This window comes from Fopius arisanus, unplaced genomic scaffold (genome assembly GCF_000806365.1).
Source record: "Fopius arisanus strain USDA-PBARC FA_bdor unplaced genomic scaffold, ASM80636v1 scaffold00009, whole genome shotgun sequence".
NCBI lineage: Eukaryota > Metazoa > Arthropoda > Insecta > Hymenoptera > Braconidae > Fopius > Fopius arisanus.
Window position 1 is genome coordinate 1,713,599 of NW_011887748.1, and position 27,897 is coordinate 1,741,495.

The window sequence follows — 27,897 nt, forward strand, 5'->3', positions numbered from 1 at the left end:
ATAAACCCTCGCCTTGAATCCGAAAGGTGACACACGTCCCGGCATGTGTGACCACATTATTTACTATTCATTGGCACTGTACGTCAAATTGGAATGATCGTCACCTTGAACGGCCGATGGTGCAGCCTCCATTGGTGGACGCAATAATTTTCTACGGAAAAGCAATTCTGAATGGTTATTTACTCTGTACTATTTTTCATAGCTATTTGAAGATCTCAAAGAAGCACAGGCAATTTGAATATGAAGTTTGATTTCTCTCGTCTGTGTATCTCTAAAATAACCTCTGAAGAAAATTATTGCTTTTTTTATACTGCATAATTATTGCTCAATATTCTCACTCGGAAAAAAAATCACTGTCTTTCCATGTGGAAGTACTTTTAATAATTCAGTTCCAATTTTCCAGCTTTCTAAAAATGCCGATTAATCTCATGAGTAAAAAAAATATCAAATATCAATTAAATATCAATTACTGATGAATGATAAAAACATGTCACAAGATTTATACAGTGTAACTAATTGAGTCGAAGACGTCCGTCCCTCAGACTGGTCAAGGCTAATGACAGAATCATTTAATGAACCCTATAATTTCTATTTAATCGGTTTTATCATGACGTACATCGGCGTATTATGAACTGCAAGAGCTGGAACTGAATTATTTCCCTCACTGCGATAACTTTAAAGGGCAATTCGGGAGATTGGATGGAAGAAATTATGAGACAGCTCGTTTCAGTATTTTCATCATTTTTTTTTCTATTTTTGCCATTGAATTGTTCCTCAACAGCGGCTCAGAAGACATTTTTAACAATTGTCGGCGGACATAATTGATGTAGAATTCATGGGAACTAATGCAATTGTCTAACCAAATTAGGAACAACAAATCCTTCTAAACGCCATTTGAAATCTAAATATTGCGAAACAAAATTTTACACATCGTTAACTATTTGGGATGTGATTCATCAGATTCTTCCAATTGTTGAAAAGACTCGTAAAAATATATTCAAAGTTTCAATCTCTTCAAGGCCCATTATTTAAATTTAAATCTATTTACAAAGCATGATCCTCGTATTTTTCACGTTCTGGCGGAGTCTCGTCTGCTTTATTCGTTGTCATTGTTCATGAGAGATATATTTTCCCACAGGGAACACATCCTCTTGTCCATTTTTAAACTCAAATATTACCAGCAGAGCAAACAAAAGTAAAGACCTTGTACTATGAAAACACTGAAATCGTGTCCCTCCTCTTGTCTCAATTCTTTTATTCCAATTTAATCTCTACCTCAGGCTTTTACGTCTCAGGCATAAATGAATATAAATCGATCAAAATTCAGGAAGAATTTCCAAAATAATAAAGGCTAATCGAAACATGATGATACTGTAATTACTGATTAAAATGTGTTAATATCATAGACTTGGTGTAGCTAACAAACTACGCTTGAAAGTTTGTTCGTCATCGTTTTGTTTATACGTGACTCAATTTCAAATTTACATCTCGCTCTCTACAATCGAAGTCGCAACGTTAGCATGAAAGGAATGAGCAAACTTTATCGATCAACTACAATGAAATACTCGTGAATTGGGCATTTGTAGTGATTTACAAATTGCTGCAAGTTTGTCGCATTTTTTTTTACATTATTTCAGGCGGAAATTGCCCAATGGTAAACAGCCTTTTATATAAATCCATTAATTCACTGGTGAAGTGGAAGAATTAATTGAGTCCAATGTGAAATCTCGAATAGAAAATATTGAGGGAATTTTCTCAAGAGATAGAATAAATCATTCATCAATGACTATTGAAGAATGAATTCAATCACTCCCCCACTGAATTAAATCACTTATCGATTATAGATGCAAACTTAACGCTGGGATGAGTAAAAAAAATCTACTTGAAATAATATAAAATCTGATGGCTGTACAGCTACGCTCTGATGTGGTGACTCTGGAACTGCATGAAATGATTGATTTTCGGCTTTGTCTGTTCGTCCAGACGATTGAAGCACGATGCATTCATGGAATGAGCGTAGGGGGAATTCCAGTCTCTGAGGAATATTTCCTCAAGCTGCTGACGAATACTGTGGCTATTGTTGTGGTCAGCATCCTCAAACACCATTCCAATACCTCAAAAATAATTGTTTTAATTCCTTAATGAATTTTTTCCATGATTTATATCGAAATCTATCATCACCAATGGTTTCACTCAATTCTTATCCACTCTTCGATAATTGAAAATTGCTTTTACCAGCAGTATTGATGAAATAATCGCCAGACCAATTGCTAGTGCCAATATACGCGGCAATATCTGTCACCATATATTTATTGTGATTCACTCGTGCAAATGGAATTCTGTCCAGTTCTGCGTTGGTTGGTACGATAAATCTTTTCTGGAAAATAGGAATAAAGAGGGGGAGGATGACAAAAAATAGATGTGGTTACTCTCGGATTAGTTTTTCTCTCCGAGTTTATGGAAATTTTTGCATCAAAAATACTCACAACTTCGATTTTAACATTTTTGTACGAATTAGTGAGATCGATCAATGACTTGAGGAAACTGTCCTCGGATTCTCTCGAGTGCTTCCACCAGGATATCAACAGTCTCACTGTGATTCGCCTGTCGATAGCAGCTGATCGTAGGGCATCATCAATCACTGGCCAGTATTTTACTTTCGTTGTGTAGATTGTCAGGGGGAAGTAATCCATTACTGATATGTAGACAAATCTCTCGGCTTTCTCGATGCAGTGGAGAATTCCATCGATGTCGTTTGTACGTCCTTTTGGGGATAACGGTGGTGGTGAGCTCTACAAATCATTTTCATTTTAATCACAAATCAATTAAATTCCTCAATTTCCTCTTAGGAATGATTAAACTGATTAAACTCCCTCTCGATACTCACAGCGATAAAACTTTTATATCTATTATTATCTAGCGTGAAATTCATCGTTCTATTAACATTGATTTTTGTACTGAGTGAGTCAGGCCAATTTGGAGGTACTTTTCCCTCCTTTCCTAGTTGCCAATAAACCTGTAGAGCAAACGTCCATAAGTGTACGATAGGCGCCATATACAATGACGATTGACTATTGATTTTACCTCGAATATCTTGGCAAGATCGTTAGCAAGGCACGAACAATTCATGGCGACGAGACCGAGCTCTTTCACTTGCGTCAGAGATCTCCAGTCCATATTCGCTGAGCCGACGTACACGTGGTTACGGTCAATCAGCCACAATTTCGTGTGAAGAACACCGCCTCCTAGTAATCCCGCAAAGTTCAAACTCCTTACCTATTCATATGGAAATTGATAGGCTTTTTTCCGAATAATTATTAGTGGGTCGGAAGAAAATTTATTAATTACCTCGGCGTGGGCTTTTTTTGCTAGGTATTCGCTGTCTAAGTTAGGATTTGATTGAGTAGGAGCGTTTTGTGCGATTTTTATGGAAATTCCTCGGTGTCTACCGGCATCGACCAGGGCATCGAAAACGTACTCTCCCTTTTAATAATTGAAGAACAATCGTTTTTATATTAAAATCCAGCGTCTTATATTGGAATTGAAAAAAGATCAGGCAGTGTAATGAGAGCGAAATGTCAGAGAGGAATAGGTCGAGGGGCTTTTTGGTGGGATTTTTGTGCAATGATAAAAGATTGAAAAGCCCTCACGTATCTAGCGCTGTCATCAGGATAGACATCCTCTCTTTTCATGGTCCAATAGAGGGCAGCTATTTCAATGGTGCTCTCGGCCGAGTTTATAAGATCCATCCATGTGAGATAAGTACTCTTGTGAACAACGGAATTGTTATCGTATACCATGCCAACGGGTATTGACTCCACCAGTGATATCTTGCAACTGCTCATGCACATGAACTCTGATTCATTTCTCCAGTTGTTGAGGTGTTTGTGATCTGTGTGATCTAGGAGGGGTAGGAGAACAACCAGGACGATCAGGATGAGGATTATACTGATGGGTATGCAGCTGGGGCGACACCACCCTTGCGCTCCCCACCTTTAATAACAATTTATCAATTATCCACTCGTCGTGAGAAATTTCTTTAGAGGGGAGTCTCTATTTTTTTCAATTGAATTAATTACTTTGAGTGCGTAAGGTGGTCGTCGAAGTCACTCCTCAGCATGAACCCGGAGTGATCCCACAGCTCCAAATCGTCGTCGGTCGGGGGTGAAGTTGCATCGAGTTTAGCATTCTCGGAAACTGTCTGCAAACAACATAATTCCTAATAAAAAAAAAATTATTCGCCCCTAGCATTCGCTCGATTTATATCCAAAAATAGACTCTGCTACAATGAAAATTCTAATCAAATTAAAATCCCGGTTAAATTTCACCTTTTTCGCTGATGGCACCTCATTTTTCGCACGTGCATCTCCTTTCGTGCTGATTATATTCAATAATCGAGAGACAACCATTTGATCGAAATAAAAAAATTAATGATAATGCGAGTATATTGCCCTAATGAATAATCCTCAAAGGATTCCAAGCTCTGCTCTTATCTTTTTGTTTACGGGTTAAAATAGCGATAGCATCGGTGCCACAGGTTGTTTCCAGTGCTAGCGAGAATAGTGTATGCACCACTGTAACTGCATCCAGTCGAGGGCAAAGAACTTTTAGGTTAGAGACGACAATGTATTTGGAAATGCAAAACTCATTTAACAGCGGTAAGCCTCGATTTTAAACTCCTCGGGTGACAATCACTCGCGCAATTCATTTAATACCAGACTTCTGCACTGATACCGCACTCAGTAATTAAATGCGCAATGCCTTATCAACTGCTTGACAATGACTTTATCGCGGCTCTCTTTGTTCCCACGGATTAATTCGTTCTCAATAGCCATTAGTTTCATCCAATTAAAAAGCAATTTATCCCGTGGTCAAGATTAACAGACGCTTATTGAAAATTAATTTATTTATTCGCACTCCGATTCGATTAGTCGGGGAATTATCTGAATTTTTATTATTCGGGATCACCGCGAGTCACACACTCGGATTCATTCTAATTTACACACAACAAATTTTCATATTACGATAATTAGCAAATTTAATTCATTGAGGATAAATGCACTTTCACTCTCGAGGAATTTCTAGGGCTCCAAGGGCATGAGGTTTTTTTTAAATATTATCGACTGGGTAGAGTCATCCTTTCAGAGTAGATTCGATAGATAAACGATAGATGGCTTTGCGAGTGCTGGAATCGAATCGAGATCGAATTGCATCGACGAAAATTGCAACAGAAAAAAATCTATTTTCATCGCGACCCCCGGGACCTGATCTCGGATTTTTCGGAGAGGAAGTGACTTTTTTTCCAATATCCAATTTTTCCACCGACCAGCCGTTGATTTCACACATATTCGCCTCGCAGACGATAATAAAATGGCTAGATGCGGCAAAAATACGAAGTTAAATTTATTTGACGTCGAGGACACACTGTCGGGGGAAAAAATGGTGTTGAAAATGGTAATTTTCAACATAAATTTCTCTCCGCGTGTATCGACCTGATTGTGTAGGTAATTAAAGGTTGGAAAATAGTGTAAATTCCGCAGTGAATTTTTCAAGTAATTACGAATTTCACATTGAATTTTAGGGTAATTCACCCCGGGGATGAGGAAATGAAAAATATATGAAATTTTTTGTAGAGGCGCGTCGTCTTTTTCCATCTCCTGGAGCTCCACGTTAAAAGGGGGTAGAATAAAAACTCAATTAACCGCTCATAAAGAATTCACTGATACTCAAAAGAGTTTCTTCCTCAATATTAACCCGTTGCCACCACGCCCACTATCTTTCGCTGTCTAGAAGCGGTCGGCCAGTGACGGAAAAGACGTCCGATATCTTCTAATTCTATTTTAGAATCAAATTACCCGAGCTTTCACGTCGTCCTTTGCGCCAGGAGTCGACGTGCAGAAATAACCGTCACGCTTTAATCGGTTGGAGAAAGATAGAAACGTAATGTAGACAGGGTAAAGCCTCGATTTTACGAGGTAGTCGATGATTAACGTTCCATCGATCAAAGTGGCTGGCAGCTCCCGGTGCAAAATTAGCGCTTCTATTATCTTTTTTAGCTGGTTTATTTTCACTGTCAGCCGTTTTACGTCACCTCTCTTATATGGTGGCATAAGTCTGAAACCATTGAACCACCCGATGGAGATGGGGCGACGAGTTTTCTGCGTAGTCCACTCTCTACTACTCCGTGGGGATCCATCCGATGGGTCAATATTGACGCATGGCGCGCTTGCCACCAAGGAAATGTCCCCCACGATGGAGACGCTTATCGACGATCCTATATAACCCACCGTCATCGCTGGCAAAAGCTTGGGAATATAACCCTGTATGAGCATCCGCCTGATCCCCAACATCCGGCACGACACACGTTTCTTTTAACCTTACTCGCATGATGCTCGCCTTTATTGCTGAATATTCCTTACACTCGCTCGCCACATTCTATTTTCAAACATCATCCTACACTCTCCTTGAAAATATATTTTATTGCATCTAGTGGTTGTCGATCTTCAGGACAAGTCGCACTCGATACCCCATAAAAATCACAAAATTTCAACTTTCATTAGAGTATTTTCACCCAAGTTGGAGGACGCCATCAGAAAATTTCTGCTCTCTTTCACTGATGATGGAAGACTTCCAGGTCAACGGCCTCTTGAAATATTAGAAAAACAAATGTTGGGTGGGAGATGGATTTTTGAATATCTCAGTGATTCTGGCGTAGTGGGAGTCTTTCAGAGCGGAAATTTACCAGGATTCGTGGCTGACTATTCGTTGAGGGTTGACTACCTCTCGATCCTTCTTTTCTCGATGGAATAAGTTGAGAGGAGCGATGTGCGCCACTTTTATTTATCTCCTCACTCGGACTCGTCCCCACCGGTAACTCGTGGGGAATATCACTAGGTTTATTAGATAGAACGCGTCAGTGGAAAACTTGATTGAGTAGTATTGGAGAATTCGAGAGAGGGAGGAGGGCCGTTGAAAAATAAATTAAAAAATCGAGGAACAATTCCCCTTGGCGTGGCGATGCTTTCACCAGGCGGTTTGCGACTGAATGGCTTGACCCTCTAATGTTAACCCGCCACAGGCAAACCGGCAACTTCCGTTGTACGTTGTTATCCGGCCCTCAAACCCCGTCCGGAGAAAACTCCGCAGCGCTTGCCGCAGAGAAATTATAACAAAAAAAAAAAATGTAATAGCTCCTTTTTATGAAACTTTGAAATTTTTCATTTTTCTCCCACTATTTTTAGTATCGCGTTACTGTCAACTTGTATTTCATTAGCCTCGTTAGAAAGTTTGAATTTTTAGACTGGCTATAATTCATGGGGTAATTGGGTCGGTCGGTGGTACAGTCGCGAGGGGAAAAAAAAATCGATATTCAGGTTGTGCAGGGCTGACCGTGAACTCACCTCGAGGAACGAGAGATCATCGATCTTTCTGTCCTTGGGGCAGGTCTCTGATGATAACCCAGCCAGGTTGGCCTTTGACTATTCAATTAGCGATTATCAGTCATTATTTGTTGATGTATTTTTGCTTGAATGGGGGTACCTCCCCTGGTGGTTTTCCACAACCGCTCGGGAGTGATTCAAAAGTCGGACTGAGGCCTCTCTCTGTGTGTCAGAGGGCTAACCATCGCCTCATGCAAACGGTGAATCGTGATAATAACACTTGCACCCGTTACATAGGCTCGTACAACTGAGCAGTATGTGGAGTATCGCATGTCTATTCCCACGTATAAAGCACGTGTGTAAATTATCAAGGGAAATCTTTCAGTGCCACCAGCAGCGATTATTCCCAAACAATTCACCCCTGACGATTTAACGCCGGTCGATAACCTCTGCTATTGTTCCTCAATTTTCATCAATCTATTTTTCTTGTGGTATTGAGGGAGTAATGAGGGAATAAAAATAAGGGATCGGTGCGATATTGCGATGGTGGTCGATCGGTGGAGGAAGATCGGTGGGCATGGACTATGGCGTTTTGTCACGCATAAAGTCCCTCTCATTCTTTTGTAAACACCAATCGGTAGCTAACATCACCATCCCCATGGGAATTGGCTCCTATCCAATAACGTAGATCAATTCACTCGTGTGCCCTTCGGGGAAGCACATTGGTTTAAACATTCGTTCTAATGAAGCCTCGGTGTAAACGAGTGTGTACACAACTGTGTGGGTATATGATGCCGGTAATTTCCTGGGTATTTCTCGGTGGTAGACTCTAGAGGCCTTCCTGCCTTATTGGTTCTTGGCATGCAGTGGGGAAATGTTATATTTTCAATTTCTCAAAAATGAGAAAACTCCGGGTAATATGATTGCTTTTCGCCTGTACGGCAAATCTTTGAGGAATTGAGGGGGGAGGGGGGTCATGAAATTTATTACTCTATTTTTTCATTATTGTCGTGAAAAATTTAAACTTTGGCATTTCTTGATTATTTTCTCAGGAGAATCAATTGAGCGTAACTCTTGGTTAAAAATCGCTGGTGAGCTGTCGGCTTTCGTAAAAGTGCACCTGAATAATTGAAGTTAGGTAGACCTCTTACAACTGCCATAAAAATCCAGTTATGTTGAAACCCCGGTAACCCATAGTTTTCCATAATGAAATAGAAAGTTGCCGACACTTTCAGTGCCTCGAGTGCTGATGGAAATTGATAAACTCTGAGATTAACGTATTGACAAAATCCCTGAGATTTCGCATTTTGTATGGACGCGTTCTTAAGCTTCTTATGGTACCTCCGAGTATTATCGATCCCCTTGAGTTTGAGGAAGTAGTGTTGGAGAGATGCGAGCTAAAGCGCACACCGCAGAGGTTTGTGCCAACGTCGTACGCGATATTCCTCGCACAAGTTTCGTGTACGCTAATGCTTACCAGTGAATATATTAATCTCGCGATCAATATGCCATCGAGGCCAGAGCTTGATGAGCCCTTCTCAGCACCCAGTTTGTTTCGTAAAGCCCTCGAGGGCCCGAGCTTTCTCTTATCCCTCAGAGAACACCGGGGAATTCTCCATTTTCAGTTTCACCATCAAAGCTCCTATTTTTCCTATACACTGCTCATTCTCTTAAATCAATTAACTAAATGTAATGGGATATGTAACAGGAGAATAACTCGCACCTTTCGTTTATCCATTATCCCATTCTTGTCTAAGCAAGAGTGAAATTTAAAAAAATACCTGCAATCAGCTTAATCCATGTTTCGTGTGGAGAGACTGTTAAGACACTTTTCCTCGCGGGCTCGCTCCTTTATCCAAAAAAGATATTGAGGGGAAGTGGAAAGCAGGAACTTGTATAATTTGAGAAATTCGATCCCCGAGATTCACCCCCTGCGTAAAAGACTCTCGGCAATAGCCTTCCAGAGCCCGTAATCTTTTCTCCCGTGTGAATAACATCCCATGATTTAGTTTTTATCCATGGGTTATGCCCGTGGGACACGCAAGAGGCTCAAGATTAAGAAGGGTACACCCCAAATGCTCATTTCTACAATAATTTTTATTTCCGATTACTCTTTTCCATTGAATTTCAATGAAATCCATTCTAATGGGATATCTCGACAATAATGAACAGTATTTTGTATAGGGGATTGATCAGCTCAAGAAAAAGCTTCCTTTCAACAACAATAGGGCAAGGATTATTGTTAAGGTCGGTTTTGTTAGTATTTTGTGGGTGAAATGGTCTGATAGCTGGTTGACAATGGAATTTTCCTTTGTTGCGGGCGCGTTAATGGACGATCAACACGCCCGATTAATTCCTCATTTACTGTATATTATGTGAAAACAGAGCTAAAGCACAAACTCGAGAGAACACACACATAATCAATCTCCAAGCCCTCCCACTCCCTCCCTTTGCTCTCCTCTTGTCCACACATGGACATAACACTGGTATAATCACGCTTGAGCGATATTGGACCGACGCGTTTGAACGTAAAGACAATAATAACATTCAGTCGAATGGACAGTGGCCGAAGGGTAAAACGGAAGAGAAATGGCCGGTGCCAGTGGAGGGATAGTGAGACTGGAAAGGCTCTTTTGTTTTGACTATGGCCGTATAAACCCCAGGTTATACACCAGTTTGGGCTCGTGTAATGGGATATAATTACTCCTGTGGGTTTGTGTACGTGAAAATGATACTATATTCAATTCAACGAAAATTTTCCACCTGATGATCATTCGACTGGTAAATTGTCAGTTCTATATCGCCCCCAAACCATTCACACGCCGAATATTGTCAAGCTTTATCTCCGAATTTGCCAAAAATAGGATTTCACGAGTTGAGCGAATATTTGAGTTTCAATTGAGCCAATGGAATTTATGGCGTTATTCAATACCATTGATTAATTATTTTGTGTAATTTGGTTTTCATAAATTACGGCATCTGGGATAACTCGTGGGGTTTATGCGATAATGAAACCGCAGTAATGTTGTCAGCCCTCGTTACGTGTAATTGGGATATTGTTAATTATGAGAATTTTCCGAGAAATATCCAATAGAGAAGAAGGTTCAACTCTGGTCATTGAAAATTGCCAATTACATGTTAAATATCAACCCGGTGGAGGAAAAAAAATAATGAGAAAAAAAAATGCAGTGAACATCGAAGAGCCCTCAATTTGAACATTCGAGGAAGTAGCGTGTCGGATAAAGTTGGAAAATTGACTGATAATATCATTGCAGACTGCGCCCCGTGCGTTCTCCTTATATACCATCACGTGAATACAAAAGCAAGTTGAAACGTCCTTGAGGCACGCAAATCGTTTTCTTGAATAAATGTTGTAAAACAGAGAAGAAAGATGTTTTTTTTTTCTTCATTCTCAATTTTTCACTTATTTTCTTTCCTCAACCGGAACAGGACTGGCAAAACGACGGAAATGTCGTTGGTATAAAAGAAAAAGGGAACCAGGAAAAATAAAAATAAAAGTAGAATGAAGAGGGAAGAAGCTCGGGTGGTAAATGGGACGCAAAGAAATTCGGAATCTTGGCAAGGGTATCTAGAATGGCTACACTGTAGTCTCCATAACATCCGTGAAAACGTCGCGCAATTTTCTGCAATGTAACGTACACACATGAGTACATGCATGTATTTCAAGTACGTGTGCCTCCCTTGTAACTTCAGCCCTCCTACCTCAGCCTGACCCGATCTAATTTAGGGTACTTGAGAACCGTTGGGAAAACAAACGCTGAGGACTAGTTGAGTATACAGTCGTTCAGTGAAACGAATATAAACGGCAATTGAATACCAACGCACTTACGCCAGTTAAAGGCATCGAGCTCCTTACGACGTACGAAAATACACTCTAACGATAAAGAGTACAGCATACAAACGAATCAGTTGGAGGGAGGGCTCAGGGGCATTGCAAATTCTCCTCTCCGACACTCCTGTCCAATGGACCTTATTTTTCTTATCATTTTTTTTTTATTATTATTTCTCTTGGACTTCTCGGTTACATCGACGTGTCTCGCTTGCTCGTGCCTTGGGGTGATAAAGCTCACTTTGCCCAACCATCGCGATGCCTCTTGTTTAGAAAGCCTTCAATGACGGATGAAGATATCTTCACCGTTTACTCTTCAGGGGTTGTTCTTTTATTGCCTCATAGACTGTAACTGTAACTCGCTTATATCCCTCTTTCTACCTCTTCTCATCTCTTCACAACGGAATAAGGATTAAATTTCTTCAACTTGCATTTATTTTAATGCTCCAATTCAATGCAACTTCACAGTTACCATGAATCGTTGAGTTTAAATTTTTTAACAGTGCATAATCCGATAATAATTTGGAAAAAAAAAATAAAAAGAAAAAGTGTCGGATAAGTTTGAGGGGAGAGAATTTTTTAGCTGGGTATTAGTCCCCATCCACATGGCGACATGCATTCAACTCATGCTTGTTCGCTTGAGCCACGCACATAGAATATTTTCCCCTGCAAGCTGAAGTTGCGTCACAGCGTATAAAGTTCGAATCCAGCCCAGCATTGAAAAATGCCAAGCCCTTAATGCACGTGACTTGATGGTATATTTCAAAGTGGAATATTGGAGCTCATGGCCTCCACCACTCCTCTCGCTTCTCTCACATTTCTTGCCACTGCGCGTCGACACTATCACCAATGCTAATTGCCTGCATTAATTACCCCGCATTTTCCAAACTAATTCCATTACCTTTTAATCCAGCAAACGAAACAAAATGCCCCTTCCACGACAAATTAAATAGTTCAGGTTAATAAAAGTTATTTATCGCCACTTGGGCTTCCACTACGTCTTAGTTTCGTGTCTCAAGGCGATAAAATTCACCCCCCCTGTACCCCCTATACCCCCTACATCACCCTCCAATCCAAACGGCCAACTACGTCGATTCCAATATACACGTGACGTTCCTGATTTAATAGCCCCACCTCTCAACCCTGACCTTACACCGAGACATTCAAATTACTAACATCCATAGCCTTCTTTTTCACTCGCGCCCATCTACACACTCAACACTATTCAAATTCTGACCCAAATCGTTTGCCTGCACCAGCGAATAATTTTGCAAATCCCACAGCTGCTTCCAAGTGTCTACACAGTGATATTTTCCTTTTTTCTCACCCCTCCCACTCTCAAGTCTCAAGAGAGATGATTGAAAAAAGTGAATGGATGGTTATATCTTACCGATAGTTTATGTTTAATACGTGGAGTCCGGCTTTTGCGATGAGGTAGGAGAACTACGACATCCTGGTCCTTGTTGTGGTAGGATTTTGAGGATGAGGGAGCTGAGGAGGCTGATGCGGTGCTAGAGCCCGAGGCTGATGGGTACTTTGAGTAGGCGACGTTGGTTACTGTATTGCTACCACCGTAAGACACGTTGTGGGTATTATTCACCTGGAAAATTAATCAATTTCTGAGTAATGCCATATCTTGATTACAACTACATTGATGTCGAGTAAATTAGCCCAGATTATTCCACGTGGGAACAATCTCCAGAGGATTGGTGTGGGTCGATGCAGTGATAGGAGTCTATGAATGGAATATTTGGGGTTGTTCTTTCTCTCGGGTGAACAAAAAAAAAGAGATAAAATTCGGTCTGATCACTTAGTAAAGCCATTTTTGTTTAATAATGAAAAGTGGCTGGCAATAAGCCTGGCGGAGGGACAGCAAAGGGACATTATACGGTGGGTCGAGAAGTAACTGAGTGGGAGGCCAATCACAGCGACGACAAGCTCTTGCCCTCCCTCTTGTTTTTGCCACTTTCTACTCTCTCACACCCCATGGAAGGTCGACGGGTAATGATACGAAGCTCTTATTTTAATTAAAGCAAGGCCTTACCTGCACGAGTATGTGGCAAGCCTGGGATGCTATTTGAAAGAGGCCATCCTGCAAATTGCGTCCTGGATGCTCGTCGTTGCTCTCCCGTCCGCCCCTGCTCCATCCGAAGAAAGACATTTCGACGGTGCCAGGATGACTTTTCGCCACGTCTCCTCACTGTCTCGTACACTGTCCTCCTTTTCTTCAGACAGCCCCTTTCTTGTTTCACTCTACCTCTCGGTACCTCACATTTTTCACCCGAACCTCCCTCGTATCCTCTATATTCTATATTCTAATTATTTATCTCCCCCCGTTAATAATTTCACTCGCTGATTCCTCATCATTTCAGCGCCAATGCTCCTCACCCTCGAGACGAATAACTTCTTTATCTCTCTTCTTCTTTTTCATTCACTTCAATATAATTTTAATATGAAAAAAGTACTCGTGCTGTAAAATTTTTATTCAACTTCTTCACTTTGCACTGCACAAAGTGAAACGTTGAAAGATAAATGCAGAAACTACTTTGCTTGAATACTTAAACACACTCAACGGGAAAAAGTAAATTTGAACATTGATCCTTTCAACTACAAACAGTCGTGTCGTATCATCCTGTTCTGAGCACTCGTAACACCCTTTATTACGACTTTACGGCGAACGAAAAAAATAAATAAAAATTGTCACATGACTCTGGGAATCGCGCATTTAACCGGGCGTAGTTGCTGAAAAATACAGTACTTTTTCAGGTTAATGCAACCCTGTAAAATGACCACAGATAAGGATTATTCTTGGAAAGGGCCCTCGTCTTCGTCCTCAAATAGTGATGACAAACGGTAGGATCGATCAGACCGGCCACTGGTCAACAGGCAATCGCTCTGCATGCCTCACTTCACTTCAACCGACAAACTCATTGTTGTCATTGCATAAGAAAACAACCTATCCCCCAGAGAATCGATTAATCTACCTTCATTTCCATTAAGATTCCACTAAAATTAAAACCCCAACGAGCATCGTCCACCACCCTCGCGACTCACCCGAGTTCATGTCAGTTTCTATCAGTAATTATACCCCAATGCTTCAAACCGTTCGCCACAAATAAAAATAATTTCTCTCTCCAGTTTTCTGTTTTGCGGATAGAATGCCCTCGGGAGTTCAGGAAAAAATACCAACTACAATGTGAGAAATTTTTTAATCCACCGTAACAGTTGTATCTGAAAATACCCAATGCTGTGAATTTCCATTCAATTTACTACAGAACCATTCAACAAACTTCTCATTGGTTTTTTTTTTTTGTTTTCATCAGCCAGAGCTTTTCTCTATTTTCAATTGAACATTACTATTTTTCACGTGAAGATTAAAAAATCGTGGGCGGTAAAATTTAATCTGTCAAGACAATGTCTGAGACCCGGTGGATAATCCAGTGGAAAAGTGTAAATTTTCAGAAAATCTACGTACAGATAGGGGATGAGCAAAGGAAAATAAATAAGGGGAAAACCGTGATATTAAGTGCACTTGATGGGTATAAATAAACGAGAAAGAAAAGCGGACAAAATTGGTAGCTACTGGGATGAAAAATATATTTTACGATTACACAATCGTGTGAGGATCGTTGTATTATTCATCATGAAGGAATCTGATGGGCAAAAGTGGCATTACCGTTAGTGTTTCACCGCCATACAGTGAGGTAGGGCGATGGGGGTGAGTCAGTACCGATTATAACGCGTCTCTGCAGTCCATATACATATGGAATACATATATGGGAGAGAATGGAAAAGCGGCGCCGGGGTGGCAAATACACGTGGGACTGTACTTATCATCGGGGAAACGTTGATGGCCATGGGACACGCACTATAACATGTACTGCCGCTCGGCTTATCTGTTCGAGTAAACGTTGTCGGCCCATGAATTTTTCAAATGCTCACTAATATTCAATCTCATTTTCACTATATTCTGTCTGTCTGTTTACACTCGGACTATTCATCGTTTCTCTCTCGATACCGAAATAATGACAGCTAGAGCTCTGTTTTACTCTGGATTTTCAAACAGCAAGTTCTTCCCTCCACAATAATATTAAAACGTGTTTTCCATCTCTTGCTTAACTCACTCAGTCGATCGATATCGTCAATTAATTTTTTACTCTAATGGGGTTGCTTTGTTTGAATGATTAAAGAGCACTATGGCGGAGGAGATGAGGCGAAATTCTATTGGGGAGAAAATTTTTCATTCTTCGTTTATGAAAAATTCAGTGTAATCTGGTGATGAATTATTCATGATTTTATGGAAGATTCGAGTGAGTTAGGGAATTTTCATCATCCGGATAAAAATAAGTTTCCACAAATTTGGAGAATATTTTGAGGAAAATTTGCGTAAAAAAAAAAGAGGACAAAGTTTTTACGATCATTTGACCTGTTTTTTTTTTGCTGGCAATGAAATAGTGAAAGCCGTATCGTGATCTGCCGTGGCGACAAGCAAAATTGAACAATCTCCCAGCTAAAATAATGCAATTAATAATGAATGAAAAAAAAAAATATAATAAACACGTTAGCGAGGACCAGCCAATGAAACAAAGTTGATGATCGTCAGGTTTGTTTGTAGAAAATGAATAGTTTGCCGAGGTGTAGCCAGTACGTGTAATGCATACGTTACGAGTTGGAGGATTGTTAGGTAGAATACAAACAGGGTCCCCGTGGTGGTCGTTTATTGTGGCATTTCACCGGTATTTGCAAACACGGTTAAAACTACCGTCCGGAAAACCAAGAGCACAGGGTGTGAGGGGTTGAAAGACAAGAGGAGCGGTGAAACATAGGTTTTCGGCAACAATGAGCGATATCGAGTGACGTTGCGTTACCATTAGCTGTCGCTGCATTCTATCGAAACTTTGGTGAAACTAGCATTATTGTTTACATATGTATATTTGATTACCATTCAGGCTAATGTACACAGTCGTGCATCAGAAAACGTTTCTCGAGTGTTTCCGCTGTTAATTATCAAGTTGGTTCGTCATTTTCCGGTTATTCAGTTATACAGTATTGATAACTGTTGCAATTAATTACAGGCGGCCTCATTGTTTCATTGATCGTCCACCAGTCACTTCATTTACGAATTAGTTAATTAATCGAGTGATCGTCTTGATGAGATTATTTTATTTATAATTTTCACGTTCTTCCTATTTTCTAGAGTCTCACGACTTGCACTCAAGTTAATTCACCCCTCGGGAAATACATTCCCAGTACCATTAACGTTCAAATAAACTTTCGCCTGAATTTTCCTAATGTTATTCGACTTTGGGGAACGCTAATTACAAGAGGTAATTCAATTCTTTTTACTCTGGAAAATTGACACGATAATGAAGTTATTCATATTAAACAATTTCAAACTCATTCAAAGGGTAGAGCGGGCTAAAAATTTATGGAATAAAAAATAGGGGATTTAATTTTTTCCTATTAATTCAGATATATACCGTGAAACTCTATCGTGACAACCTCAAACTCAAACTCCCTCTTTGTCGATTTTCAACATTTACCCAATTTGGGTTGAATAAATATTTTCAATAAAAATCCGTGCGCAAATAGTTTTTACCATGAGGTGAAGACTCTCATGCGTCATGAAGCCTTCACAAATCCTGTAATTGCTTTTTGCGAATATTGGCTGATGCTCGCAAATGAAAACATACACCCGCTGTTCTACAAACGCAATGATTGTGTCCAGTCACAATTTCCTCTGATAAACACAATTACACTAGCAGCGGTAATTCCCGCGTTTGATGAATTCTCGCAGATCTCTGATAGTTTCGTTATCGATTAGCCGTTGATTACCTCTCGATTAATCCCGGGTAGGTGTCTCTAGCGGTTTGTGTAATTCGGTTAAAAATTAGAATGTAGAACGAAGTATTGTTCAATTTATGAAGTCCCTTCCAGCGGATTATCGAACAGCATGCTCTATTCACTAATAGCACAGCCCAACTATTTATCCACACGATTTTTTTTATTCATCTTATTCATGACTACATGGCATTTAATTTATACCAAGTTCCAGAAGTGCGTAGTAGCGCACGTTCTTAAAGAATTACAGCGTCTTTGACGCTGAAAATCAATCATAATATCATTACTGTATTAATATAAGGGGAATGTGTACTCAACAAGTAAAGCTTGAACACGTGTTACGCCTTTCGTTGCGCGTCCGAACAGATTATCGATCTCACTCCTTGCGAGTCACTCTTGTCTCCGGTTGAAAAACATACCATGAACAATTGCAATTCCTCGATCAATTACCCCCGAATAACTAGATTTTGTGGTGAATGCGAAACGAATGGCAATGGTCCACTGATTTTATGTCCTTTAAAAGCGAAAATTACCAAAATGATTGAGAATTTCTGTCTCTTCATATTAAAAAAAAATACCAAAGAAGGGTTGAAAAAAAATATTGGATTGAGTGTGCAAGACGTAGTGAACAGGCGAAGCACAAACTCGTGTTGCGACAAATTTTCGCCACTAGTGGGAACGCACAACAGCTGATTATCGATTACACGAATTTTCCAGCTGAATTTTCAGTGAAGAACTCCTTGTGGGTCACTTCATTCAGTTGAAATACATATTCACAGTAATTTTGTTAATTTCACTGTCACAGGCTTTTAAAAATATTTTGGATGCGGATGAGGCATTAACTGGAGTGATTTAATGCCTCTTATGTGTTGTGTGTTAAATTCGCCAGGGCAAATGGTTTAGTATAACGAGTTGGGCCGCAGGGATAAACGAAATAGAGAAAACGAAGGCTTACAGGGGAGTTCTGCACGCCTCGGTTGGGCTAGACCTGCGCCCCAGACGCTTTGCGTGACCTCGATACACCTACCCCTCGTATAAGCACAGGTAAAAGGAACCTCGTAATGTTGAAGCACTATCAACAACTGAGAGGGTGTTCTTTTCACTCTCTCTATGTTTGTGTGCAATCGGACGTTTTGACTGTGGAGACTCTTCCAGTACGTTAACTTTTGGGGGAGGGGGCCTCCTGCGAGGTCATCGTCGTCGGGCAAATGGACGGGTTGGATTGAATGATGGGGTGATGGGGCAGAAGTAGGTAATCGAGGGGAATTCACGGATTTCGGACGCTCGTGCTTCTGGGGGGTTATGGCCTGTTATGAATATCCGGCTGTTTTTTTTCCTTCCATTTCTTTTTTTTTTGTATTCACTGCTAGTCAGCTTTCCTTTGATTACATTTCATCCTAATACACTAAAATCTCGTAATTATTTTGTTATTCCGATGAATTCTTCATTCTGTGAGCACGGCGCGTGCGCTGAAGTTGCAAGAGTAGAGGAGGGGGTAGAGCAGGCCGCTGTTTGCATCTAAACGTCATCGAGAACGCATATTTCTTCTTTTATGGCTTTTCCATTTCGCGATTACTTAATTAATGTCTTTCCTATCTATGTTCCCTCGCCGATGCACTGAAAGTTGGAGGTCAATTAATTCCGCTCATTAATTAAAAGTTTGACCCAATTTTCCGGAACTATACCGGGGATTTTTAGTGATCGCGAGATGGATTTCATACGCTGTTATTTTTACTACTTTGTATTATTGGCATTGAGGTATTCGCGTTACCCAGACGGTTTGCGGTTATACCATGTCCCACGAGAACAGGAAGGTCATCTTGGCTCTTGAATATTTATCATTTAATCGCTTTGAATATTAGAATGATTGATAGATTCCATAGAGTAGTCGACGTGCGTCATCGTCATGAATTGTATATTTTATTTTCAATTCTGGGAAAACCTTTTATCTCCACTCGAAACAATACTCGTCGAAAAATATACTCTGACGTTTAGTAATAGTATTGCCCATTAAACTAAATTTCACTATGAATTCTTCTCTATGTGATAAAGTGAAATAAAATTCTCCATTCCCATTGGTTTCCGTGTGAATAAGATTAAAAATATTAATCCCCGCGATTCTTAATTTTAAAAGCGATTTTCCAACATAGTTCCGCTGAGGGCATGTTCAAGGCACTAATTAATATTTAACGAGAAAAAAATGCGTCGTTTATATCCACAGGGTCTAGACAGAGTTGGAAAAAAAAAATTATAAAGACCTTGACCTCGCATCTTTTTGAAGAGAACCCTAGGAGCTGTGCTTAATTCCTCCGGAAATGAAATGAATGAAAAATGCATGGGGTAGAATTTTGTTTGAGTTGAGTCTGTGACAATAACGATATTTCTACATTAATATTGCGCAGGGCCTTTGAGATGGGAAAAAGAGATGAGGATGACAGGGGGGAGGGGGGTGATGGGGTGGCGGAGGGGTGGCAAAGGGGGAGCGAGAGTGACAAAGGGGATGAGTCGTGGTGCAAATATTGCTGATTGTTTGGCCGAGAGTATTTCTCTCTCGATGAAGAGAGCCTGTGGCCCTCAGGCTAACGCAGGAAAATTCCACGTGGCTTCGACGTTTCTCTCGTTGCACACAATATAATGCCAACTCTTCGTTCATCTCTTCTAAATCCCCCCTCCCATCATTCCCGTTAACTCTCATTTTGTAGTTATGGAGTATGTACACTCTCGCTTTTCGTCCATGAGCGTGCAAAGATTGCTTTCATGTTTTCCCCGGGTCTTTTTGCCCGGTAAGTCAAATAAAAGACCGCTTTAATGAACATTGCGCCTGTACTGTGCAAAACAAAGTGACGATTATACGCATTTCGTCTATTTGAACAGCAGATGTTGGGGATTTATTAGATATTTGACGAGTTATTTGTAGTTAGATATGAGAATTTGAATTTAGCATAATCACTTCTGGCAATACACCAACGAAAATTCTCATCAACCGACCCTCAATTTCACATGTATTTACATCATACCGGGTTTTCTATTTTCGTAAGTCTTGGTCGGAATCAGGAGAATCAGGATAAAAATTCAATTTTCGTATGAAAAAAAGAACATTGATTCGACTTGGTGATGAACTGGAAAAAAAAATGGCTCTGTGTAAACGCAATAAATTCCACGGGATCAACCTCAAAGTTCGATTATTCCGCTGAGTAATTTCATTTTTCCGTCTCTCTTTTTTTTTTCTTCACTTGGAGTTTGACCCCGTTAGTCTTGTGATCGCGTGACCGTTATACTCGATCGTCGAATGTATGAAAATTATGCCGTGGCACCGTGTACTCGCCTCCTTATCTCATGTCAGGCGAATTAAGATTTGAGTTTTATTATTATTTTTTTTTTCTTTCATTTCTGGTCGGTCGTTTTTTCTAGTTAATGTCGCTTATGCCCCATAATTCTCGGTAATACAATTTTGTGTAATGTAAAAACGAGGGGCTTAGCTGAGGAGAGACCGGACGGAGGGAAAAATCTCTATTTAGCATCCGCCAATAAGTTAATTGACGTGGAAAATCGGGCGGACGGGTCATGCAAATGGGAGATGGAATTAATTCACAGGGAGGCGGCAGGAGAGGGATTTAAAAATACTTAGCGAAAGGAGGCAAAAGTTTTTCAACCGAAATTGGCTTGGATCGACGTTATCGATTGTCCATTACACACCCGTGGCAGTTCACCGACTTCCGCCGGGGGGTGGTGGTAGGGGGCAAGTCGCTACTATTACCCTCTTCCTCTTCCTTTCACGACATTTCTGTGTACCCACTCGTTCTACTCCAATGAAATTCACTGTTGTACATCGGGGATGACGTCATTCATGGGGAAATTTGTATTGAGTGCACTGGGAAATTGTGCCGTTAATGGAATTCATGTTTAATCGCTGCCTTTTTATTTCCAAATCATCATTAAAAGTGGGAAGGGTCTGAGGATAATGATGTCTCATAAATTAAGAATATTGCGGGGAGTCAGTCGGTGGAAATTGATGGGTGCTGGAGCAGGAAACGAGGCACCACCTGTCCCGGTTTTTTTGGTGATTAGTAAATTATGGAGGAACGAGTGATTAGGGTCATGGGGGGGGATGTTTTCGAATGCTCGAATAGATGCTTCATTTGGTTGCTACATTATTCATCGCCAATTACTTTCAATTATTGCATATTTATTTGTTTTTTTTTCACTTTGACCTTTTTCGGTGAGGTGTAGAACTCGGTAAATATTGAATACTCATTCTTGTTGCCCCGACACTTTTTAACAATTTATGATGACGATTATGATCGGGTTCGTCCGTTTGGCCGTAACTCTCCTGTACCCCGGTGATTACCGAATATCCAGTCCATGGGGCGACATAAAGGCAATAGAGGAGTTTATTATTTACGTTGACATTCACGAGGGTGGATCATCGTAGAAAAATTGATATTACTCATAAAAAGTCTCTCTCTCTCTATCTCTCTCTCTTGCACCTCAAGCCCATAAATCAGTCCATTTTTTTACCTTCGATATTCCCGCCGCATATTTTATTCAAGTCTTATTTTCCGATAAGGAAAAATAAATAAAAACCGCTAGGCCCTCGGCCTCTGCTGTCTCTTCCCATTTTTTATTCACCCACGCACACATCCCGAATAATTATAAAATAATGTATGTGAACTGTGTGCCCCACAATGCTCGCTCGACAAAAATATTCCACCGTTAAAAGCGCTGGAATATTCATAATCCGAATATTTTCCAGATTTTTTTCTCCATGCCAAACTCCCCTTTTAAATTCTCCTTTTTTCCGATGCTCCATTCTCTTGATTACACGGACCGACGGCTCTTCAAAGCCCCATGCAGATTTTCGGTAAATCAGCCGTGTGTTTTTATTGCGAGTGCGAAAAAATGTTTTGAATCAGGCAATACCCTGTTTATTCGATTTATCTGACATCTCTACACGCGACAGCCTCGTTAATGAAATTAGCAGGGAAGTGAGGAAGTCTGTCAGGTCAAATGAACGAGCAATTTTCAAGAGATATTCAGGTGGAATTACATTTTTTTTGTATTGTAAAAAAAGGTGGAAAAAAAATTCAATCCGAGAGGAAATGGCTTTTTGCGTTAAATTAATGAATTTTCAAAGGGAAGTGTAAGTAATGCTTGTTATTCAAGCAGTCAGTCTGCTTGAATAATATTGATTACCTCGAATGTAACTCGAGATTAAAGCTATATGTACCCTTGGAATTGGCAGTGCACGCAGACACACAATTACAAGATGTCCATCGGGAAAGATTGAATCGGGCTTACCGCCTCATCCATCCATCAGCCTTAGACTACATTCTATTATATACGAGATGGCTCAAGTAAAGATGAAGGGGTGCTAAAGTTTAAGGGAGAGAGAGAGAGAGGGATTGGAAGAGGGCATGAGGGCGCCTCTGCAACTCGGTAACCATCTGCTGTTACTGTTACCATTACCACTACCACTACCCCTACCAATACCAATACCTCTCTCATTCCTCCCCATTTGATAGATATATATACTGTATTACACTGCCGCCCATCGGTTTGACAGTTTTGGTATATCGACGGGATAACAAGTGTCGCGATTCATCTTCCACCTGTCGTAAAGTCTATCGTAATGCAATTTCATACCACATAAAAGTCATTACATTTTATTCATCAATTTATTATTACCGACGTGCCTCACTGTTATTTAACTTATTAATTCAATATTATACCATTACATTTTTGCAGGGGGACGTAAAATCGGCGCTATCCCCGGGCAAAGTAGATTCGACGCGGATAATTGTTTAATAATTCTGCGAGGGAGCAACGGCCAATCGATGGACTTGGTTGGAGCTGGGAGGGAGGGGTTTTGACAGTTCAGGTATGATTATCAACTTTTTAGTTTTTTTTTTTTTTAATAATTAAATATTAGCGAGTACACGAAATATCGGCGGAGATTGTTGGAGCGCGATGACGTGAAGGGGGTAGAGGTTTTTCGGTAAAATAGGAGAACAAAGTGGACGAGCGTAAGGAGTATATAGGAGGAGAGATGAGCCCGGAAAATGGCCCGTGGCGTGGCTTTGTGCTACCGACGGGTTTTAACCGAACTCCCCTCCCTCAATATTCCATCTCTAATGTACTTTCCATCGAGTGAATATATACTCACTATCCAAACGAGCCGTGCTTCCGGTCTTTCTGCAATTAACGAATTATAGATACGTATAACCCGGGTATACGTTACAGTTTGTCGAGTCTGCCCCAGGGAAATTCAAGGAAAAAAAGCCTACCAGAATGAGAAAGAATTGAAATTAACTGGGAGATGGGAACAGCGTCAATCAAACAGTCTCCTATTTGTTTATCCATGAAATGTTGAATATGAAAAAATATCTCTGTATCTCAACGAAACCTCGGGGAGAGATAAAAATTCTCCAATCTGAAATTTAAATCTCTGCCTCGTTCCAACGAAACGAAAAAAGAATTATGATACTCTGATTGTTTGTTTGAAACAAACAATTGGGGGGAGCGGAAATTTTTCATAATGAAAAAAAAAACATTTCGCATAGAGTGAAATTAAATAGAAAATCATTCGGCAATATTTTATTGTTCGGTAGTCTGGACAGGAGGACAATACCCAGTAGAGTAGAGTGCAAAGGTTGATCGGTCCTCTCGTTTGTCGTAATAATGGCGTTACGGCCCAGTTTTCCGGACTTGTTCACAAACTGTCGGTGAAATAATGAACCCAGGGGAAGGGGCAGACACTAATTCCCCAGCCCATCCCTCTCAAGGACGCGACCACCTCGGCGAAGGGTGCGGTACCACACTCGGTCATTAACGCCACCACCTAAGCAATTTTTGTGTAATTAATTACGAAAAAAAGAAAAGCAAGGTGAGAGAAAAAAACAGATGAGTGAGAGAAAAAATGACGGAGTTCACCCACTCGATACTAATATCACCTCCCCGCCAACTTTGATAATTAAAATGGAGGGGTGGAAAAACAGGACGTGAGGGGGAAGGGGGTGATGGGGGAATGTGTGGAATAGGGAGGGAATAAAAAAAAATGGAAGTATGGAGAGCCGGATTATCGCAATATCCATCGACACACATGCACCCACCTTCTCATCCCTTCTATGCCATTCGACATATCTCGTTGGTGAAATTTTTACTCCCCCCACCGAAATATATCCGGGCGAATGGAGCATATCGATCGTCGAGCGGGTTAACGAAGCGCACCTCTCGCCGACACGCTCCACGACAAATTTACTTCTGTCTCTATCATCATATTCCAGTGTTTTTACCCCACCCCCGGGTCACTTGTCTTCTCAAGAAGTGGCTGTTTTTTTTTTCCTCTTTCTTTGGCTTTTTTTTTGGTTATTCTCGGAGGCACTTGGCCTCACACTATTTCAAAAAGCATTGAAATCTCACCCACAGTTATGGCTACTAATTTTCACGAGAGTGTCTCTAAATTCTTTGAGCGGGGGAAAACATCACAAAATTTACAGTTTCACTCAGCATTCTCAAAAATTCTTCATAAAACATGAACATTCATTCTCAGGTGACACTGAATTCTCTGGAATCACATGTATTGTTATGGAGTACTTGAAGTTCAATTGACAGTTTCTGTCCATACGGAATTCCTTGAAGTATCAGTGAAAAAATTTTCACAGAGTTAGGGGATTTTTTTGCTGGTTATTCATTTTTTTTTTTTTGCTCGTTGACAATGTCTTTGGATCTGTCACGGTACTTTAACCGAGGGCTATCAATCCCCGGTGAATTGCACCCTTCGACAGTCGCCCACTTTAACAAGCGTCAAATTGGATGAATTTTCCTGATTCTATCCCTCCGGTTTTTTTTATAACACAAATTGGGGGAAAATTTTTGCAGTGTTGACGGGTAGAAGGACCCGGTGGACTACTGGATGCCCAGGATTCCGGATTTGACGTGAGTTTTCAATTCGATATCGGGATTTTACTGAATAGAATTGCTGGCGTTCCACTCGGCTTTTCCAGTCTCGTCGTCCCGCAGTTTCTTGATCTTCCACTTCTCACTGACTTTTGTCGTCAAGTGAAATATTTTCTCTGAGAAATATCAGCAAGTTATAGCTAAATACATTTCACACTCAATAAATACATTCATCGAGAATATTCATTAATTCATTCAAGGAATTCTGAGCACTGGATGCATCTACTAAATTTTCAATATCCAATTCCTCCTCTTATCCCTCAAATAATTCTCGGAAAAGCCCGATAAATCCTCTCCGAGGAAGAAAAAAATCTCTTGTCCATTGCTCTCCTCCCTCGCCCCAGAAAAGCACTATAAGCAGTTACGTAGGAGTACAGCCATGATTACCGTACCACTTATCATAATTTTGTTCTTCGTCTTGGAGGAGCTTCCATTCGTAACCTCGACTCCCTCGACCCCCTCCACCCCATAGCATCAGACTCGAATAGCGGAAAACGTCGCAACTCCGCGGTTCAAGAAGTCCCACTCACTTTTCCCTCTCCCCATTCTTTTTGTTAGTCCTTTGCTTTCACCCCTCATCGTCCTTACCCGCAGAATTCACTCTATTTTTCAAAAATGGAATTTAAATATTTAAGCCCCGTGACTTCTGTAACGCCGCGGAAAAAGGGGGTTGGTGAGAGAGGGAATGTCGGCATCGCACAAACAAGGGAAACGCAAATATCACCAACGCGGGCTACCTAGATTGCTGGGGGTTACGGTTATTCCTTGGCTTGAAATTTCACATTCAAAGAGACTTTGTTATTCGAATGAATTCAGTACGAAGTAAAACTCCATTGGAAATCATCGTGAAATATTTTCATTAGTGTTACAGTACCGTTTCATTCGTTATTTCAATCGATTTCGACGAACCCATTGAAAATTCCACTCTACAGCGAATAATAATTCATTCAATATTAATAACTCATTTGTCCGAGAATTTATTCCATTAAATTTCGATTGGATAATTTTTTTCCCCAATTATGATAATGTTCTCGATGATATTTGTTTTGTTGGAGACGAGATGCGAGACTGCTGCAACCAATTAATAACCAATTACACTCCACTGGGTATTCCACTCATATCGCATGAATCATCTAATTAAATGAAGATAAATGCTCGTAGAGGTGGGACAAATATTTTCAGTACTTGGAGATTTTTTATTTATTTATGATTTTGTTATTTTTTTTTTTCCAGGCAAATGGGAATGTGCAAGTTCTGGTGTCGTGAGTGTTTTGGTGTTCTCGTGTTCTGGTGTTTTGGTGTTATGGTGGTGGACTAATGAATAAAAATAGTGGCTGTGCCTGGAGACGCTGAAATGCCGCTGAGTTGGTTGATGAAAGTGCATAGAATATGTGATGATCAGAGGACTCTGAAATGGTCTCGCTGACCAACTGGGAGCACACGTGAGGCGTGTGTGCATGTGACGAACAGGCACTCAACTCCTGGTAGAGAGAGTACACGTAGAGTGAGATTACCACTTCCACCATTTTGATATCCGTAATACCCAACTAACGTGCCAAATAACCACCACACATTGCCCAGAGTGCGTCGTAATTTTTTGTCACCTCTTTTTGCACATCAATGTTCGGGATTCGTGTAAAAAAGGGTAATTAAGCCATCGGGGTGTAATGGACCTTTGAAAATGTTTCAGAGGCATTTCATTTTCGTTGAAAAAAATTTATAGCCCCTTTTATGAATTAATCACGCGGACATTATTTCGGTTTGATCATGGGGGTGATAAAAACTTTATTGACAAATGGTAAAAGAGAAAAATTCTCACCATTTCTAGGCTATTTTCGACAAATAGATGATGGGGATATTTAACTGCTCAGGATATATAAAATTTTGTAGCCAAGTGTTAAATCGAGATAAGTCAAATTTAACATTTTTCCACACCGACGATATAATATCGTGAAAAGATCGATTTAAAAAAATCTTCAGTAAAATAGGAAATTTCCAAGATTTATACGGGACATTTATATCGCGAATGCAAATATAAACCTCGGATAATTCACGAGGATGCACTCGATGACTCCCGCTCAAAAATAGCCAGTGAAAATTCAAAAAAGGTAAATTCACGCGACCAATTATAGCTGAGCCTGTAAAAATGCGTTGACTCGTCGAGTGAGATGGATATACGACTCCCTAAAACACTTGTCCCCAAGTTTTTTTCCCTTTTTCCCTCGGTCTGGTGGGATAACACACGGCCTGCAACGTTCGTCGCCTTTAATGAGGCGAACCCCGACGCGCATTGCTTCTATTTACATTCACCCTTTACCTTTTTTATTCCCTCATCTCTCCTCTATCCTCTCTCGTTGAAGCCGTGCATGTGTCTTAGGATTATCCACGGGAAATTTTGCTCCAACGATTCGTACAAGATTTAAGATTGAATGACGGTTTGTGCTCGGTGAGTCGTGACGACCGCAACTTTAATGACTGGTTTCTGGCTACGTACTCTCTATTCATACATGCACGGCTAATCCGTGTATTTTTCTCTCAATTCCCTCCCTCCTCACTTTTTTATTTGAATTATTTCTCCGGGTTTTTCACGGTTCGTTGCACCCCACCGGATCGAGCCTTTTCAACCCGCTGAACTTCTCCAAATGACCTTCAGCCATTAAAAAAAACGTGGCAATGTGATGTTAGCAGATGAAAAACTATGGAAAAGGCTCTATTCACCTGCCACCTTTTACCCTTAAATAACATTCATCTGCCAGCATTTTCGTCGAAAGTCCCTTTCACCCCACTCAATGAGGTGTAATTAAAAGTCCCCTTGAAAAATACGGGGTTTATCGAGTGCAGACGAAATGTAAATTGAACATTGAACACCTA

General features: G+C 40.5%; 1 protein-coding gene across 2 annotated transcripts; it reads right to left on the reverse strand.

Moving 5' to 3' along the window:
- Positions 1-741: 741 nt before the first annotated feature.
- Positions 742-27,416, reverse strand: LOC105274170 (phospholipase D3). Of its 2 annotated transcripts, XM_011317068.1 has the most exons (11): positions 27,344-27,416; positions 13,274-13,699; positions 12,620-12,829; positions 4,080-4,201; positions 3,651-3,993; positions 3,349-3,483; positions 3,085-3,276; positions 2,888-3,016; positions 2,487-2,792; positions 2,236-2,377; positions 742-2,114 (listed from the first exon to the last, which is right to left on the reverse strand). In XM_011317068.1, the coding sequence occupies exons 2-11, from the start codon at positions 13,388-13,390 to the stop codon at positions 1,915-1,917; spliced, it is 1,896 nt and encodes a 631-aa protein (XP_011315370.1). In that variant the 5' UTR covers positions 13,391-13,699; positions 27,344-27,416; the 3' UTR covers positions 742-1,914. The 2 variants fall into 2 exon arrangements, with proteins under 2 accessions (XP_011315370.1, XP_011315372.1); XM_011317070.1 differs by lacking the exons at positions 12,620-12,829; positions 13,274-13,699; positions 27,344-27,416 and adding an exon at positions 4,329-5,089.
- Between the last annotated feature and the right edge of the window lie 481 nt (positions 27,417-27,897).

Excerpts from the sequence above, each read along its gene's own strand:
- LOC105274170 (XM_011317068.1), bottom strand. The coding sequence starts at position 13,390 with ATGTCTTTCTTCGGATGGAGCAGGGGCGGACGGGAGAGCAACGACGAG. Across the intron at positions 4,202-12,619 it reads GTATTAAACATAAACTATCG|ACAGTTTCCGAGAATGCTAA; the intron begins GTAAGATATAAC and ends TGTTGTTTGCAG. Across the intron at positions 3,277-3,348 it reads CAAAAAAAGCCCACGCCGAG|GTAAGGAGTTTGAACTTTGC; the intron begins GTAATTAATAAA and ends CCATATGAATAG.